Source organism: Monodon monoceros, unplaced genomic scaffold (assembly GCF_005190385.1).
Source record: "Monodon monoceros isolate NGI ecotype Baffin Bay Population unplaced genomic scaffold, NGI_Narwhal_1 Super_Scaffold_1, whole genome shotgun sequence".
NCBI classification, from domain to species: Eukaryota; Metazoa; Chordata; class Mammalia; order Artiodactyla; family Monodontidae; genus Monodon; species Monodon monoceros.
This window is the reverse complement of record NW_021703765.1, coordinates 8,311,587-8,324,768: the sequence shown is the minus strand read 5'-3', so window position 1 is coordinate 8,324,768 and position 13,182 is coordinate 8,311,587. Positions and strand designations below refer to the sequence as shown.

General features: G+C 44.4%; 1 protein-coding gene across 2 annotated transcripts in view; it reads right to left on the bottom strand.

Moving 5' to 3' along the window:
- The window catches only part of TMX3 (thioredoxin related transmembrane protein 3), a 51,120-nt gene extending 38,677 nt beyond the window's left edge, over positions 1–12,443 (bottom strand). Inside the window, exons 1-4 of one of the 2 annotated variants that reach the window (XM_029228987.1) lie at positions 12,257–12,443; positions 11,205–11,259; positions 4,577–4,616; positions 3,242–3,365 (exon numbers count right to left, since the gene is read on the bottom strand). In XM_029228987.1, the coding sequence (XP_029084820.1) occupies positions 3,242–3,365; positions 4,577–4,616; positions 11,205–11,259; positions 12,257–12,302 (265 nt within the window). In that variant the 5' untranslated portion in view covers positions 12,303–12,443. The remainder of the gene's footprint in view (positions 1–3,241; positions 3,366–4,576; positions 4,617–11,204; positions 11,260–12,256) is intronic. The other variant, XM_029228994.1, reaches the window with a different exon arrangement.
- Between the last annotated feature and the right edge of the window lie 739 nt (positions 12,444–13,182).

Genomic DNA, 13,182 nt, shown 5'->3' with positions numbered 1-13,182 from the left:
CATAACATTTTAACTGGTGAATGAGAAACAATTTTTGTGCTCATTTTTGAAGGAATATGTAGAAAAAAAGAGGCTAAAATAATATGTGAATTTACACTGGACATTATACAACTTTTTAATGTTATTTGATATATTATTAATTAAAACCATGCATCAAGAAATTTTTGATACACACAGGGCAGGGTAAATCATGAAAGTTCAAATCTCTCCTGTTCAAAACTTCTATACACAGAGATTTGTTGGACTGAGTGTGATGGCATTTATTTCAATCACTGCAATTACATGATTGAGAAATAAGCTACCACCAAACAGTCTAAGAGATTTTCTACACTTGATCACGGAATAATCCTATCCCACCCTAAACTGAGATCCTATAAATAACTATCCATCAAAATAATACTTTACTCTGTGATTCTCTAACTTGAGTGTGCAGCAGAATCACCTGAAGTCCATGTTAAAAATACAGATTCTTACAACTCAATCTGATTTTCATTTGGTAGGGTTGGTGTGGGCCTTTGAAATCTGAATTTATACTGAGCACCCCAGGTAATCTTAATGCAGGCAGCCTGCAGAATAAACCCTGGGAAACACCGATGCTATACCGTCTGAAAAGCAATACGGGGATGGAAGAAACATGTACAAAACAACCAATCCTTTAGTGCTCTATAGTTAGATGCAGAATACTGCCAACAGCTAGCCTGAAAAAAGAAATTCAATTTCTTCACCTATTTGATTCCAAGTTCTACTGAAATGCCTGTATTTGAGCTGCCTTGAAATATTTAAGAAAACTTTAAGAATTATATGCCAAAAATCTATTTGTAATCTCTAGACAGTAGTTTTTGAATACTTAACTACATTTTTTAGGAAGATGATATTTCTTTTCTCCATAGCACATAAAACATCTTCTTGATTCTATAACAGAATGAAAAATTCATCCACCGTCCGCCTGCCGATGCAGGGGACACAGGTTCGTGCCCCAGTCCCGGAAGATTCCACATGCCGTGGAGCGGCTGGGCCCGTGAGCCATGGCCGCTGAGCCTGCGCGTCTGGAGCCTGTTCTCCGCAACGGGAGAGGCCACAACAGTGAGAGGCCCGCATACCGCAAAAAAAAAAAAAAAAATTCATCCATCACTGATATCAAACACTAAACACCAGACAATTTATTTATGTTTATTAGTTATCCTTTGACTGACTGAAATAAATGAATGACTGTATAGACGAATGTATGTGTATGCATGTCTAATCAACATATATACCTAGACACAAAAATTTACTTTCACAACAGTTAAAAGGAATAATTTCTTAAACACTGTAAAAGCTTTATTTCAAGAAATACCAACTCAAGAATATTATCTTATCTTTCTCTCTCTAAGATAACTTCCTGCCATAGATCTCATCCCCTCTCAAAGTCGCAGCAGTTCACTTGTGACTCAGTAATTCCAGTTCTAACATCTCACCTGCACTCTAGTTCCCCATATTCCCAAACATCAATAAAGCAAAATACCACAAATTCAAAACAGCTGCTAACATGAAAACACACACAAAATTAAATTATTCTTTTCCATTTAACCAGTGGTAATGTAGTTCAATATGAATTGTGCTAGGAATCTTATACTATTTTCAACTGTTTTTCTTCATACCAGAGCCAATCTAGCACATCCATGATTTAACCCTTGCAAATGTCTATAAGAATTACTGTTTCCTCTTTATTGCCCTGCCAACCACCCAAGTCTGCCCTCCCAGCACCCTATACCAAGATGCATACAAAAGTCCACTTAGATGATCTGTTTGTCTCTAAATGTTCTTCTTTTCATCTGTTCTTCTTTCAAAAACATTTTTATCAAATCATATGCCTTCTCAAAAATGTGTATTACCTCTCAATTGACAAATGATAAAATCCAAAACACTTTATCCCACCTGAGAGGCTCTTAAAATCTGGTATTATCCCTTAGCACCTTGTAAGTGCTAGCCATTGTGCTAGGGGTTTTGAATAAGGAATATTAATACAGTCCTCACAACCTTGAGAATTATCACTCTCTCATTTAGACAAGGAAACTAAAATTAAGAGAGGTTAAGCACTTCCCCAAAGCCACAAAAGTAAGAGATGATAGACTTGGGTTTAAAACATACGTCTGTCTTGTTCAAACTTATATACAGAGTACAATGCTGATTTCCTAAAATGAAATATGCATTTTGCATTTCATACTTCCACTTTCATTAATTAAAGGAAAAGGGAACCTACATTTATTGCATACTACAAGGGACTGTACATGTGCTACCTCACTCTAATCTCAAAACAACCGATAAAAAATTCATTATAATTAAATATTTACCCGTGTAGAAATCAAAGTTTAGAGACGTTAAGAAACTTTCCCCATGCTACAGGGCAATAGTAGTAGGCAGAGCCGTATTTGATCTACTTTCTGAAGCCATGCTCTTTCCAAGTCTGTGTGATACCTCATACTTCTCTAAACTTAATTTTGCCTTTTCCCAAATCCTTTAAGACAGGTGTTGGTAAACTTTATCTGTACAGGGTCTGATAATAAATATTTTAGGCTTCGTGGGGCCTACAGTCTCTGCTGTAACTACTTGAATCTGCCTCTGGGACATGAAAACAGCCATGAATAAGGGTAAACAAAGGAGAGTGACTTGTTCCAGTTGAGCTGTATGTACAAAGCAGGCAGAGGCCAGACTGTCCAGTGATGTGGTTTGCCAGTTTCTGCTTGAAGACATTCTAGTCTCTGGTACAGACTCACTAAACTCTTTTTCAGATCTATGATTTTGGTTTGATATTCTCTCTAATGTGAACACTTTCCCAATCCTCACTTGTATTTATCCTAACTCAGCTTGTCCTTCGAGTTCCCGTTACTCCTCTACGATGCCATTCAGGCTACTCAGACAGCAAACTCTCACTCTTAAGCCACGCAGCAATATCAGGAGTTCAACACTGAAATTTCTGTGGCTGTCTCAGGCAACTGATTATCTCAAGTGGGCTCAAAATAGGAAAGTGGCTCATACATCTATATTGGGTATAAGATCAACATAGACTGCATACTACATATTCAATGGTTAATTCATCTAACGCACAAAATATAGTCTGAAATCTCTAAGATAATTTTAATTTTACATGAGCAAAAATATATATATATATATTTCTTCCTCTTACCTTGAATACTGCTTCATGTAATTAAAACACTTTCATTACGAGAACAGTAGAATGATAAACTGAGTAGATGCTTACTGGAATAGGAAGTAGCGTCCATCTTTCCAACTTTAACTGGAGAACCAATGCTTTTCATCTCTAGACCAACTTCATTCCAAATTGGTTCCAGTTTTTTACAATGGCCACACCATGGTGCATAAAACTTGTTTGAAAAACAAAGAGAGAGAGAAAACCACTAAGATACTGTGCTACTTTGGGTATCAATCTTAATTTTAAAAGAATCTTTTTGACTAAATGATTGGATAATAATCTATTTTAGACAAAAAGTCTAAATATAATTTTTAAAGTGGTTTCAAAATAAAAGAACACACATATACACAAACTAGACAGGTCATCTCCTAGGATATACCTCAACACTGATCCTACTTAAGTTTAAATGACTACTGATATCTATTTAAAGTAGATGATTTACAGTAAAGCATCTTTGCTCCCAAGTATGTCCATGTTATATATAAAATTAAACCACCAAATATACTTCATATATCATATGCACACCCCTTAAGTGTTAATGATAAAATTTATTTCTATTACAAAAATTCCAACACAGTAGGTGCCTCTGCTGTTCTAAGCGTAACCACTGGTAAGACGTGGGGAATCATTAGGATGACTGGTTTGGTACAGTGACAAGTCAGGCTGATGAAACTAAAACCCTAGTTCTTTCTTCTTCAGAATCACCAGATGGCTGGGGTGGTAGTTAGGTTCCTCCAGTGAAATAGTGTAACAAACTGCTTGTTGTACTTTTATGAAACAAGATTTCTCTCTCTTTTAATATTACACTATGGAAGTGTTCAAACATATACAAAAGGAAAACAGACAGAATTAAACAAGGGACCTTCACGCCTCATTGCCTGGCTTCAATAACTGTCAGCTCTGCCATTCTCATTCCATCTCTTTTGCTGCCACTCTACTTTTTCACTGAGGCATGTCAAAATGAATCCCAAACATCATAAGGTTTAAATACATTCAAAGCGTCCAAGTGAGGAAAGGAAGATGAAAATCTGATTTTGTTCACTACTAAGATGAAAATATGATTTTGACTGCCAAGTGATATTAATATACTCAATCTCTTGGATAATATGAAAAAATAAAGAGTGAATTCTGTAATAAAATCATACCATAATCTCCCTCAGACATAATCCACAAGTGGACCTCATTGAATTTCATCATTCCCCTGCCAGGAATCCTAAGGCTTTGAGGTTCACTTTAATATAAAAACCCAAATGGTACTACCTGAGCAAACAAAGTGGGTAATATACATTAGTACTGTCTATTACATATTGGGGTGAAGAGAATGCAAAATAACACTTAAAATCGTAGGGGCGGTTACTTAGTACAAAAAGTTTACATACTCACATCTACAAGCCAAATGTCATCTTTTCGATTTTCTTTAAATCTAAAAAACAAAAACAAGAAAACAAATCTTTGATTGTAGGTTTCCACTTTACAACTGAATAGTACAGGTAAAGATAATACATTGATAAATATAGGAGCATAGAACAAATTCTTTCAAAAAATTTTTATTTTTACTGAGAGACCTCTAGATCTTATCCATTAAACATCTTAATAAAAGTAGAGAAATGATAATAAGGAGTAAAGAGTCAAAAAAAAATTAAAGTGGGACTTTGTAGAAACACAGACAGACAAATGCTTTAGCCTGTAACCCCTCTACTCCACTTATACCTGTGCATTACAGAGCAGGCCTGAGGGGTTAGCCTTAGAAAGGTCTGCTTGCAGGACTGGTCCCTGGGTGGCATCTGGGAAGGGTGGTTCACTGGTCTCCCGCTGTACCATGTGGTTTTTGATGAACAGCTACTTTCCTTCAGGGAGTCTGGAATTTTGGTAATGGCTAGGCAGAGGGGTGCTTGCATGGCCAATCCCCAATAAAAATTCCTGGGCAGGGTCTCTAATGAGGTTCCTTGGTAGGTAGCATTTCCCACTTGTGGTTGCAACTCCTGATGAAGAAATTAAGCACGTGCTGTGTGACTCTACTGAGAGGACTCTTGGGAACTTGTTCCTGGTTTTCCCTGGAATTCGCCCCACACGCCCTTTCCCTTTGCTGATTTTGCTTTGTGTTCTCTCACTGTAACAAATCACGACAGGCTCAGTCCTCTGAGTGTTCCTGGTCAATCAGTGAAGCTGGGGATGCTTTGGGGAGCCCTGACACAATACTCTACAAAGAATTTTCCTAAAACACAGTTCTGATCATGTTACTCCTATTTGACATTTTCTAGGTCCCTTCCCACCACCTACAAAAAAAGTACAAATTGCTACACTACTCCGGCTCCAACTTATCTTCCCACTCAAATATAAGCACCCAATCAAATATATATGATTATATATTTGAGTATATAATCATACTCAAATATGAGTATGATTTCCAACAGACTATGGTACTTACCACAGCTAAATTCACAATGTTTGACTTTCTACATTCTTTCATATTCAAATCCTATCCAGCCAAAAGCACTGCTAACTCTGTAATGCCTTCCTAAATTCCTCAGAGCTAGAAACGATCTCTCCATATCACCTTTACCCTCTTTATGATTTTCATCAATTTCCACACGTTGTAGTTACTTACATATTATCCAACCATAGATACACTACGCGAGGAGTGTATTTGTTTCATCTCCTAGTGCCTTGCACAGTGATCTATATTCAATTTGTACTAGATGAGTGACAGAAGTTCTCTGTGGGGATATTTTAATAAGATTCTTAACCCTTATAGGTAAGACAAAGAGAACATATCCCCATATCATAGCTGTTAGGTCCAAAGGTGTTCACATCTATACAACTGCAACACAGTCTGCTGTGTACCATGGACAAGGACAGCGCCCTTAATCAATCCCCCAAATATTTTGGCTTGGCTCCCCTTGCGGTTTATAGTAAAAAATTCTATTTTATATTCATCTCGTGGGGCTACACAGGAAAGTGTCACGGCCACCTTAAGCAAGTTGTTGAACCAGAGCCCTCTAATTGATGGTCATTATTCTTGAGGTCTTTGTAGACAAAACCCCATGCTCTGCACGCAGTGGCCAATGTTGGAGTCTGCCGTCCCCCGCTCCTTGATATTTAACAGCCTTCCTCCTCTCCCACCAATTTCAGTCTTTGGGAAGGAGTCGAAGGGTACAGAAGTCCCTTACAGGGCCCCACATGGAGTGGAAAGTGTCGTAATTGTAGAAGGGCGTATGATTAAAGGAAGGGGCAGACAGCGTGTTCGCACATGCAGGGTTAATGAGAAGTACCGGACTGGGGAACTGCTGCCTTTAGCCCCCAGGCTGCTTGCCTGAGCTGCGTAATCCAGGCCGTGGTAATCTTGTCCCCTCCCATCCGCTGATTAAACCTGTCCTTTAACTGTTCATTAAAACGCTCAACACCCCTGTGGATTAGGGGTGATACGGAGAGTCCACTGTATGCCCCATGACTGAGCTCACTGATGTGTAGCTTGGACTGCAAATCCAGGGCTGTTACCAGATACAGTGCTCTCAGGGAACCTGAATAGGAAACAAATGTCGTCCTATAGGGCCTGAGAGTGTGGCCCGAGTCAGTGGAATGCGTGCGGATGGCTAGACAAAGTGTCAGCTGCAGTCAGGATCCGGGGGATACTATGGGTGGGATGAGGTGCCTAACGTGTTCTATCTGCTGAGAACGCCCTGGCCCAACGTGAAGTAATGTGTTCCTGGGTAGTTATGTTTAGCCTTGACCAGGGTCTGACAAGCGGGACAGCTTTTTCATGCTGGTTCAGTCTTCCCGCAGCAGTGGCAGTCTGTGCATGCCAGCTCAACCTACAACGGTGTCTGAATTTCCAAGGGCCATCCTCTTGTGGGTCCAGGAGGAGGCAATTAGCTGCACATCTGCTTGCTCTGGGGCGGAGAACAATTCAGTTCCTGTGTTCAGCTGACAAGCACGGGATGCTCATTAGTCGTTTCCCTTTGTCAGCACAGGGCCCTTCCTGGTGAGCAACCACGGAGGGAACAAAACACTTAGTAGGGGCAGAACCGATCGTCATCCCAATGTCCCATCCTCACAGGGGGGTCTGCTTTATATGCCACACAACCAATGGCCGAGCCATTTGCCAGAGCCCAGCGAGTGGGTGAACATACTGCAGGGCCTATGTGCGAGGGCTGGAGCAAGGAGCGGGGGGGTGGGGGAACAGCAGGACAGATCTCAGTCTTCCACACTGCATGAAGCTGCCCATTGTGCAAAGGTCCTTTACCACGCTTGGGAAGGACAGGTCTCTTTCAGGTTGGAAGTGGGCTGCACCCAGTTCCATCCCAGGAGGAGCCATCAGTGAACCAGGCCCACAGGTGGTATGGGAGGTCTCTATGTCTGGGTCCCCCCTGGGCCAGAGGAGGCAGTGGCTCCTTGGGTGTTACTCCTGGGAGGTGGAGGGACACTCGGGAGACCTTTTCTCTGAATTGTGAGACTCCAGCTGAGCTCCTGGAGGTGCCATTCCTAGTTCATGAGATTCCAAAGCTATCGTTCTTCAGCAACATGATTAGAATATCTGCTCGTGAGTCTACTACCACACTCGTCCACCAAGGGCCAACAGGCCAGTAACTGCCTCTCAAAAGCTATGTATCTTTCAGCCAACTTGGGGGGCTTACCAGGTCTGTGCTGGTTTGTGATGTCGTCCTTCTGCCACAGGCTCCCATCAGTGAACTGAGAGGTTGCTGAGATGTGTAACTCAAATGGCAGATGCGGACCAGTGAGACCCAGGAGAAGGGAAGCCTGGTGGCCAGCCTAAGGGCCTCTAGAGTATCCTGTTGGTTGGTGCCCAACTAAAAGGCAGTGGCCTTTCTAGTACCTGATAGATGGGTGCCAGATCCCTGCCCGAGTTATGTGACAACATCAGTAGCCCAATAAGCCCATCAATCCCTGAGCCTTTTTTATTTTGGGGGTCAGAAAGGGCCAAGAGTTTGGTAATGATCTCCTCTAGAATGAGATGTTGTACCGCTTCCCAGATCACCCCCCAGGAATCTCAGTTGTTACACTTTGTCGGTATTAACAGCCCAGCCATGTTGCCACCTGTGAGTCATCATGGTGTCGGGTCCTTGTTGGACAGTGACCATGTCTGGGCAATCTAGGAGCTGGTATCAATATAGTGGAAGGTCTGTGCTCCCTCTAGAAGTTTTTCCAGGTCATGGCCTACCTACTGAGAGCAGACAGGCGGGGAATTTAGATAAGCATAGGATATTAAAGGTGTGTTGAATCCATTCCAAATGAAGGAAATTGATCCTTATCAGCCCAGTGAAGACACATGCTGGCACGTGACATCATTAATGCCACAGAACAAGCTCCCTCTAGTAGCATCTTCCTGATGTCAGGTACCACCATGGTACTGAGCCACCTGTCATCAATGTTGAGTCTCCAGGTACCCAAGGCCTTGTGCACAGGCCAGAAGGGGGTTGGGGGGTGGGGATGGGGGGCTCCTGAATAGAAAAAGGCTCACAGAGCACTCTGGCTTCCTTCAGCTCAGTTATTTCTTTTACTCACCAGGCAGCCAACACCATTCTGGGGAGACAATGGCACTGAGAGCTGAAGGTCGGGTAGGTTCAGTCTTCCAATGCTGCAGGAAGATGGCCTGAAGTGCAGCAATCCCCACTGGGGCTTGGGGACCAAGGCCAGCAGGAGTGCACACAGCTAACACTTCTGTGCCAGGTAGCAGGCTGACGAGTAGGGGCCCAAAAGCACTCAGCCAGGACCGGGCCTGGGCAAGCGTGCTGGCACTGGTCATCACAGACCCAAAACCTGAGGGCATTATGCGTACCCTCCTCCTCCTGGTAGCAGGGGTTGTAGGCATCACACTCACCTGTATACTGATATCCAAAAGGCCCAAGACGTGCAGTTCTCCTCCACCTCCCCAATGAACTCTGACCTTGGCAGCCCCCGCCCCCGGGGAGAGAGAGGCCTCAACCGAACACCCTGTCAAGGTCTGGGTAAAGGTTTTGGGACTCTCTGACTTGTCTCCAGACTTACTAGGCAGGATGGTGGGTGTAATTCTAATAGCCACAGGGCTGTAATCATGCTGACCTTTGAAAAAGCCCATCAGACCCCTCACAGGTTGGTACCTGGCCATGAGGTCCTTGGTAAGGAGCCTATCAGTCTCCTCCTTTGAGACCCCATCACTGAGCAACCTCACTCAGAGCTTCTGGAAAGGCTCTTGCATGGGTCATCCCAGAGAGGGCACCTAGTTCCCACTTACTGTTACTCTGTGCTGGTCAACCTTTGTGCTCTTCATGGTGGCTTTTTCCATGTCCAGAAATTTGCCAGTTAAGGCTTGGATTGTGTCACAGCCTGACTGACCTGACTTCATGAGGAGGCTTAACTGGGTCCAGTAACAAACAGAACAGAAAGGACAAACCTAGAACTCTGAGTCTGGTTAACAGTTTCATTACTCACTGTTCCTAATCCCTCCCCACAGGCCCAGGAGACCACCAGGAGGCCTGCAGGGCCACTTCAGCCTCCGTGAAGGTGGGCCACGTGTGTTCTTCAGTTACTGAAAATTCGCTACAGATGGGCCAAAACCGTTAGTCCACGTAGCACCCGGCCGAGGAAGGTTAGGGTCTTGGGCATCCGCACCTGCCTATCCCTGCTTCTTCCTCCTCCTTAAGCAAAGTCACGCTGCTGGGGCGTTCTTAAGGATCAGGTCTAGAGCGACACACCCTTCCAGGCACCATGAAGTTTAACAAAATCACCTCTGTGTTAACAACGGTTTCCCTGAGAATCAAAGTGCCCATAAGCAATCCACTAGGGCACCCCAATACCCATTAGCAACGCTGCTGAGTGCCCCGTGGGATCTCTGGGCTTTCCGCTCTTCCAGAGCAGGACTGTGCTCAACTGACCACCCTGCTGCTGTACCAATTCTGTCGTGTACAGGTGGTTAATTAGGACAACAAGCCAAACTGAAAGTCACAATCAAGACTTTATTCACTTACTACGACAGTGCAAGCCAAGAGGCAGAAAAAACAGGTGCCAGCTCCTCAGTGTTCCATTTTTCTGAGTGGAACTGGAAGAGGCGAGGCGGCAGGCGAAGGCAGCACAGTTGGAGAAATTCACCTCACTGTTGAGCAGCCCTGAACCAAAGGCTCCTGCCTCTCTCAGGACCCATGGGCAGAGGGAGGGAGAAGGGAAAGGACAGGAGTGGAAGGGTACTGAGTCCAAGTGGAGAAAAGTGCCTCAGCCACACCCCTCAATAAGGAGTTTCCCAGAGGAGGTTTTCCTAAGAAATGCCTTAGGTGAGGCCCCCAACAAGGAGGCCTTCACAAGAGGCAACTGGGCTAAGAATGAAGACACGCACATGAGCACGGCTGCCCTGGGGGCCTGAGTCTATGACTACAACTCCCTCCAGAGACTGCAGTGCATTGGCTGTGCCCCAAGTCTGGTGTGGGGAGGGCAGCTTCCCGCTGGAGGCCTGCCAGGAAAGGCCTTGTAATCGCCTATGGTCAGGCCTGAAAGATCAATCACGCACAGGATTTTGGTCTGAAGCAGCACACCTCACCTACCGTAAGCAAGGCCTTGTGATTAATGCTGTGTTACTGTGTGGTTACCAAATTCCAGTCCCCACTCAGTAGTGACTAAGGCCAAAAGACTTAACAAATGTACAGGTAAAATGGTAAGATAGAAGAGTTTGCCAATTTTTTATTCTTATAACTGTTCATAAAACTCTTGAGCACAATCCCATTTCATACATATATAGCACTTAGGGCAACTCCTGGAACAAAACTGGTGCTACATCAGCATTGGTCATTACTGTCTCTGTTATTAAAAGATTACATTCACACTTCGTAGTACATTCGAAACTAATATAATATTGTAAATCAACTATACTTAAAAAAAGACATCTACCACCATACAGAATTAGCGAATTATGTAGTGTAGATTAAGTGTTCAATAAGTGTTATTTAAAAAAATATTATTCATACAAATATTCAGATAACATCACAGTTGGAAGAAGATACTATTTTAAAAAATATATACTCACGATTCATCTAAATCTTCTACATATCCTTTAGAGAAAGCCATATCAAGTAAAAAAACTGAAAAAAAAAGACAAAATGTATACAGTATAATAAATGCTGATTTATCTTTTGGCTTATATGCTTATTCACCTATAAAATGTTTTTGGTTTTTTACAGTCTACCAAAAAACTCATCATTCATCCATCCCAGGGCACAAATGATGCAAAAGTATAAGTACTGTAGTTCACCTGTTTAATAAATATTTACGACCGTATGGTGACAGCAAGTTCTATGTAGGCTAGTAAACCTGAGACACCGAATTTCTCTTTAAATATATATTTATTTTCATCCTATTTTTCCTTTTTACCATTCCATCTTTTTGGAGTAGAGATGAAAATTGTTCTTCTATATTTCTTTTTCGCTAGTAACAATTATCTTCTCAGTATAAAGTTCAAACGCCATTCAAAATACCGTTCCCCCCGCCCCCAAATTGATAGAAACAAAATTGAGCTACGCTCCTAATACTAATTACAGAACAGTGCCTGGCACGTAGAGGGAACTAAACGGCTGCTGTGTAAGTGGACACACTGAGGTGAGAACCAGGGTGCCCGATGCCGGCCGTAGAATGAGAAAGGCCAACACGCCCGCAGGTCACTTCTCACATCGCACAGCCCCCAGAGGCCCGACCAGGACCCGTCCTTGAACCTCCCTCTCTTGGCCCCCGCGTGGGTAAAGATTCTTAAGATGTGACAAGACTCAGAACCTAAAGGCAAAGCAGGTTTGGCCACCAGCTGGTAAGGCAGCATCCTTGACCCCCATCGACGGAATCAGCGCTCCTGAAACTTCCTGCCGCACCGAGAACGGAAGCAAACGGAACGCGCGGATGCCCAGCGAAGCTGCGCCGGGGAAGGACCCTAAGACGTCCGCTCAGTCTCGGGACCCAGGACCCGGAGGGCATCTCGGTGGCCCCGCAGGCCTCTCCCCACCCCGGGCCAAGGCCCTACCAGGCCCCCGCAGCCGATCCCATCGGGGGAGGGTCCCCGCGCCCGCCCGCATCGCCCCGCGCGGCCTTTACCTGTGGCACAGAGCCGCAGGGCGGACCCGCGTCTCCGAGCTGCCATGCTCGCCGCAGAGGAGCTGCAAGAGCCGACTTTGCGGAGCGGAGAGAAAGACACGGGCGGCCGCCGCCTGCGCTCCCGGAAAGGGAAGCCGGCCGGCCTGGGCGCGGAAGGGAAGCTCGGCGGGGGCGGGGCAGGCCGGCCTCCGCTACCCTCCCAGGACCCCTCCGACCTCCGCCTCTGAGCATGCGCGGAACTAAGGCGCCTGCGCGGAACTGGGACGCCTGCGCGGTCGCATCCTCAAAGCCTCTGATCCGGGGACCGCTTCGGGCATCGTGGGAACCTAGTGTAGGGGCGCTTTCCTGTGGGGGCGGAGTGTTGCGTGGGTGTGCGTGGGGGTCGGGGGCGTTTCCGGGAAGTTAAACGCCTGCTAGACTTTGAGCGGAAGTTGAGGGAGACTGGCAACGCTTGAGGCTGAATCCTGCCGTCTCTTTCACCTGCTGCTCTTGAGCAGTTAGCAATCAAATTCGTGAAAAGAGGTGGGTGTTAGCAGTGGGTAGAAAGATGGAAGGCTCTGGGTGCTGCGTGACCTTACATATGCCTCCAGAATGAATTTGGGATTTTCTTTGGCCCTGTTTGTAAAATGCGAGGACTGTCTCATTTTGCTCCATGAATGCGTTTTTGCAAAGAGTCCCCTTTAAAAAAGTGTTTCTCTTGAAGCCTGAAAACATGAAGCTGATCATGGGATATTTTTTTTTGATGATTTGTTTCAGTTTCCTGATTTTTGAAATAAGTAAAATGCTTACCATAAAATATTTATATTGCTATCTGTTTTTCTGCGTAACAAAAGTAATTTATAAAAGCGGTCTAGTTTTATACGGTAGTGACTGCTGCGGGAACTACATCTGACGACATGAAACTTTTATAGGAGGAGAAATACCAG